Source organism: Rhincodon typus, chromosome 5, assembly GCF_021869965.1.
Source record: "Rhincodon typus isolate 14 chromosome 5, sRhiTyp1.1, whole genome shotgun sequence".
Taxonomy (NCBI): Eukaryota; Metazoa; Chordata; class Chondrichthyes; order Orectolobiformes; family Rhincodontidae; genus Rhincodon; species Rhincodon typus.
The window spans coordinates 16,660,728-16,666,895 of record NC_063336.1 but is presented as its reverse complement, the minus strand read 5'-3'; the positions used below and the strand labels follow the sequence as shown (position 1 = coordinate 16,666,895).

Below are 6,168 nucleotides of genomic sequence, written 5' to 3'. Positions count from 1 at the left end.
CAGCACCGCGCTGTCTCTGCTCCCAATCCCCAGCACCGAGTCCTCACACTCACCGGGCAGCACCGCGCTGTCTCTGCTCCCAAAGCCCCGCACCTTGCCCTCCCTGACAAGAGAACGCCTCACCTCAGCCTTTCTCCCCCATCGGTGAAAAATCTTAATACTTCCGATTCAAGCCGCTGTTTGCAAATAAAAAAGGGTCGCCGTTGCTAAATATACCTGTTTTTGTTTACTGTGAAGGATAAAAAATCTGAACTTTTCGCCACGACACTGTGTCGATCGCCCCATTCCTAATACACTGCTGCATGGAATCATGGGTTTCTGTCAGGTGTGAGTGGGAGGAGGGGGTGTCAGATCACTACGGAAGACGACAGCTCCCACAATTAAGTACATGTCACATTTCTCCTTCGTCTTGACAGCAGTTTACACACGCCCTCCGAAGAGAACGCTAAACATACTATACACATATGTGTACATTGTTTCAAACAGAACTAAATATACAGTAAATATCTATACATTAGTTTCAATGATCCCTAAATATATGGTATACGTATAATACTTTGATAGAACCTTAAAAGTACAGTATACAGTTCAAAAGAGCATGACTTATGCAGCACAGTTTCAAAAAACTCTACGTTATATATAGGTTGTGTATTAAATACAAAGTACACATAGTTTGAAAATACACTAGAATACAGACTTCGTTTATGAGTATTAAATCCACAGAGTCCACAGGTTGAAAGAGTATTTAAGATTATTAAATACACGGTTTGAAACAGCATGCTGCTGCAGCCCCCAGCCATGGATTTAAGAATATTAGATGCGCAGTACACACACAGTTTAAGAGTATTATGAACAGAGGAGTAGATCAGAGATAGTAGGAACTGCAGATGCTGGAGAATCCGAGACAAGGTGCAGAGCTGGATGAACACAGCAGGCCAAGCAGCATCATAGGAGCAGAAAGGCTGACGTTTCGGGCCTAGACCCTTCATCAGAGGAGTAGATCATTCAGTTCCTCAAACTTGACCTAGGCCTACCTCCATATATCCGTCTTTGGCTCATACTCCTTAATAGCTTTGCTTAACACAAATTTATCTGAGTTGAAGTTAACAACTGATCTAGCATCCACTGCCATTTGTGGAAGAGAGTTCTAAACATCTACCACCCTTTTGTGTAGAAGTGTTTTGTAACAAGTCTCGTGGATAGTGTGGCCCTAATGCTTAGACTATGTCCATAGTTCTAGAATTCCCAGCCAGTGTAAATAGTTTATCTTTATCTACCTTGTCTTTTCCTGTTAATACCTTGAAGACTTTGATCAGATCATCCCTTGACCTTCTAAATTCTACAGAAAACAGGCTTGATTATACAAATTTACCTCAGAAGTCCGGGTATCATTCTTGTGAACGTACATTGTAGTCCCTTTAAAATACAAAGTACGCGCACACAATCTGAAAGTGTTAAATATTGTGTGTACACACAGGGTTTAACAGTGCACAACCCCCGCCAGGGGTTCGAGAGTGTCAAATGCACACACATGGTCTGACAGTGAACACGCGCCAAGTTTCAATGCATTAAGGTACAAACACACACACAACAGTTTAAGAGTATTACGTGCACGGTTTGACAGTGCACGCTGCATCAGCTTTGCCCTTCCCACCACGGCGAGAGCTTTGATTGACGGGCTTTGGAATTCTGCCCCGGCCGGCTAAGCTCGGCGCCAACCAATCAGTGGCGGTCGCGCCACGGAGGCCGGCGACGATTGGATGTCATGCGCAGTGACGTCAGCGCCCTTGTTGCATTGTTTTGTTTACAGTGCGGCGTCGTGTCACATGGGCAGAGCGCGGGGCGGCTCGGAGCAGTAACACGGCCACGGGCTGTAAAGGCAGACAGAGAGAGAGAGAGACTGAAACTTTCACTCTGCTACAGGCAGCAGCCTCACTACAACTTCTCAAAAAGCCGCGACAACGCCCAAAAGACATGGCCCACCAGCTATTCAAACATGCATTCATTTACTAACACCTCATCTCACAGAAGACTCGTAAATAAAATATCCCTAATGTTGTCTTTCCTAACGCTTAAATAAATGCAGATGCATATTTTTAAAGTTCCCCTTTCGATTCTTCTGGTCCGATCATTCAGATGCCGGTGTGTATGCCTACTCAAATCCCGACTTTTCATTAAGTGGTCGGAATTTAAAACGCACACGGATGATTCGTGAAACAATCATTGAGAAGTGATAATGCTTCAAGCGATTGCAGAAATAAGATAAATAGTTTTTTTCTTTTGGAAGAAACAAAATATGAAAGGCTACGTCGAAGTGCAAAAATTAAGCGCTCGGTCGCTCAAGGGGGCACAACAAAAACAACGTTGAACCAGAAGTACCTTTGTACGACGTTTGTACCTGAATTGTAAGGATGGTACATGACAGAATGGCTCTGTCTGTCTGTACGCCAACAACAGTCCTAAACTCTCCAACTTTCGGTCGATCGCCTACGTAAACCGCCGCACATGTGGTTTTGTTATTGCTGCCGCGGACGGAATTTTGCAGCCGCCGGACAATAAATAGACACAAGACCGCCTCCCCTTCCTCCAAAAGCCGCACTCCACGCCAGACAAAATACTGCACCCTACTTCACTTCTCAAAGAAGACAAAAGTCCACACACCGCGTCTAAAGAGGATGAGGGGGTTCAGACCAGGTCCGGGGCGACACTCTTGTCAAGTTAGTTTTACCAAAAACATACTGTTGCCGGCTCACTCGGTCCAGCCCGCCTGTGTTTTTTTTAAATTGACAAGTACACAACACGCAAGTCGAACAATAAAAAAAAGCGGCTGTTTCTCCCCCACCGATCTGAAAGGAATAGGGTGAGGGGGAATACAAAAAAAGGTTCCGTGCTCCTGTCTACTGCAAGTGGCTCACCTGGGCGGGTGGCTGTTGCGCGGTATCGACTTTAGTCGCTCGCCTTTGTTTTGAAGCTGGCGGAACCCTCGCAGATTCTTGAGATCAGTTTCCAGTAGGTGCGGAGAGTGCGCGCGCCAGTATGGCACTGATGGCCCCGGTACTCAGCAATGCTCCAATGAGCCGACTCTCCTCCTCCTCCTCCCTCTGTCTCTCTCTCTCTCTCCCTGTCCCCCCCACCCCTCCTCCAGATCTCCGCCCAGTGAGGCACCCATAAACACACACACACATACAGTACGCGTGTGGATATATATATAGAACCCAGCTTGGCCCTGTAGGGGGCAAGTCAGGGCAAGTAGATGGAGAATTTGGGGAAGGGGGGAGGGGGAAGAGACGGCTGGGGTAAACAATTGAGAAATATAAACACCCGCCCCGCCTACACAGGCAAATCCAGGAAACGATCGATGCATATGTAATTATATTTTTTTTACAAGAAAAGTTTGTTTTGATTTCAAGGATGATCGGTTCTAAACATCGTACAACATTAGAAAAAAAACAAGGAGACAACGGGTTTCGGTATACAGGGTGATGGCGTAGAGGGATTATTTTAAGAGGTTCCATGGTAGCTAACTGAGGGAGTTTTAAAACAGGCTTCTGGAAGTACAACTTTAAAATCCGCTGCAAAGGAATTTCTAGACAGCTTGTCAACGCTGAGTTCGCTTGGGGTCATTGGGGAAGGAGGGTGGAGCAGGGAATATACTTCAGTATCGATGTGGTGCAGGGAAAAGAACCCGCAAATTACAGAGAGAGATACGGGTTGGGGCTGGGGGGGATGTAGTGGGATACGATGGAGTCCGGTTTAAAACTGGTACAGAACGGTCAGAGGAGATCGGAAGAAAGGGCTTGATTTTTGTTTTGGGTGGGGAGGGGGGTGCTAAGTGTAGGAAGGGAGGTCAACACGTAAGGGTAAATGAGTTTACATCCAAATAGGAGGAGAGGAGAATATAACACCGGGACATGCAACAAGTCACACTCGGCCACAAATGGCCACTTGTGGAAAGGGCTGCAAGGGGGAAATTCTTCAAAGGCATCGCGCGCGGAAAATGAGCGCTTTCAAATTAATATGACCGCTCAACATCACTCCGGCCAACTGAGAACGAAACATTAGATGCTTGTTATCTGATTAAATAGCTATAGTCCCAACTGTTCGAGAGGGGGAAGCTGCTTTCAACAGTTAATTGCCACCATCACAAATTGAGAGGGGTGGGCTAGGAATATGAGTGTCCCGAAGGAGACCCCCCGGGGGTATGTGTGTGTGGGAGGGGGAACAAATTTAATGATTAAAACAAGATTATTGTCATTAGCGGCACTTCGTTTTTTGAATGTCGGTGTGCACAATCTAAACTTTAAGGGACAAACGAATCGATTCACTGGTGGTTCCAGGGTCGGTGTCGGCCGAAGTAACCGCCTGCTCAGTTTTCCTGCGCTTTATTCCCCTTCTGCTGGAGCGCCGGCGGCTGGAGACACCGATGTGAAAACACTGGCAAGGACTGAAATCTCAGTAATCCAACAAATTAAAACCTCAATGCGAAAGAAAAAAAAACCAAAAATCTGCTAAATGAATTGCAAGTTTACTGCGGTGCAGTCAGCAATCATGAAAGCGCGACTTGTCACATCTGAACTTATATAAAAATAAACATTTTCGGGATGGTTATTAGTACGTCAATGTCAAGACATGGCGTGGCAGACGAATTCGGTTCGATTTATTAAAATTGTAGAGCACATTAAGCGTCTGTCATTACACGAGCTGGAAGCATTATTCAACAACTGCAGTGCTTTGGTTATTGTAAGGAAGAATTTGCAGGTGAAATAAACGTGGAACTTATCTATCGTTTGGCATTAACTGGGGATTTAAAGCGCTTGGGACAATAGTGATCAAACAGTAGCGTTTTACTTACAGAATATTGGCAAAACGCGAGCAAAATGCAAGTTAGCAGTGCGAGTCTAATTCGACATCCACCAAGAACAGGGATGGAAAGTGTGTACCCGCATGTCTTTAGTTTATACACACCTCTGAATGATAAATGCATAAAAAAACCCCGCAAGTTTCATTTTCAAATTAGAGATTATTTTTAATAGATCAATTTGCAGCGCTTCGGTTAGTTCCCTCACCCTCCAAACATATACACACACGCACGCATACCAAGACTTTCCCTTCAGTTTTACCTCGGTTCCGCGCCAGCCGTGTTGTGGGACTGATGGTGAAGAGGGAGAATTTCGGTCTGAAAGAGATAGTAATCAAGTGAGAAAGTAGCAAATGTCCACCCACACGAACCAGCAAAGTTAAAACCCGCACGATAACAGAATGCTCCGTGCCGGCGGCTAGAGAACAAAAAAAACACAGGCACTTGGAATGAAAATGTATTTATTTTAAAATTTATTTTTGATTCCCATTATATCACAAAAATACAATTCCAATAAGGATGATTTCTGGAGGTGAGGGGTGGGGGAGGCAATCAACCGATTTCATGCTATTTTGATTGTTAATAACATGATTATATTACAGTCTTTTTTTTTAAAAAATGGAAAATGATGTTGGAAGTGGGTGAAGGATCCTCTGTGTAGAAAAATGTGGGCTTGGCACGGCGCGGTTCTTTACAGTCTGGCTCGGGCGGAGAGCGTCGCTTTGGCTTGAGGTTGAGGGTAAAATGCCCAAGTTGCCCGCGGGCTGGCGATGCCGGCGATCGGAGCGTGGACGGTGGCGCTGGGGATGTTGAAAGCTGACAGCACGGTCAAAGCATCCTCCTTCACCGAGCAACACAGTTCAGTTAGCTGGGGAGTGAGGGGGGGGGGGGGTGCGAGTGGAGGAAAACAAAACAGGGGATAACAAGAAAGAGAAAGGGGAAACGGGGCTAGGGTTAATCAGGAAAGAATAAACAAGAGATCCCCGCATAACCACCCCACCCCCGACCCCACCCCAAAACAACTTTCAAAAACACCGACCCTGAGAATGATGCAGGTGGATGTTCGTTAGACACGGGCAGCAGAAACCGTCAGCTTATCCCTAAAGGAGCTCACTATAAAAGTGGGATTTTCGTTTTGGTTTCGGAGTAGTGGCATTTCTTTCGCGGGCTCATTGTTAGGGTCTGCCTCATTCCCCGGCCCCAAGCCTATTTCTGAGCCCATCACCCACTCCCCACCAGACCCGAGGGTCACACAACAACTCCGGGAGAAACTTACCAGTCACCTCACCGGCAAACCCCCCCCCCCCCCC

General features: G+C 46.2%; 2 protein-coding genes across 4 annotated transcripts in view; both read right to left on the bottom strand.

The window, feature by feature from the left end:
- Window positions 1–3,081, bottom strand: part of LOC109928681 (bcl-2-like protein 11) — a 45,093-nt gene extending 42,012 nt beyond the window's left edge. The window contains exon 1 of one of the 3 annotated variants that reach the window (XM_048596771.1): window positions 2,916–3,081. The gene's annotated coding sequence lies outside the window, so the exon portion shown is untranslated. The other 2 variants (XM_048596774.1, XM_048596775.1) reach the window with 2 other exon arrangements.
- A 2,233-nt stretch (window positions 3,082–5,314) lies between these two features.
- Window positions 5,315–6,168, bottom strand: part of LOC109928682 (acyl-coenzyme A oxidase-like protein) — a 106,495-nt gene continuing 105,641 nt past the window's right edge. The window contains exon 8 of the mRNA XM_048596682.1: window positions 5,315–5,726. Within this exon, the coding sequence (XP_048452639.1) occupies window positions 5,550–5,726 (177 nt within the window). The 3' untranslated portion in view covers window positions 5,315–5,549. The remainder of the gene's footprint in view (window positions 5,727–6,168) is intronic.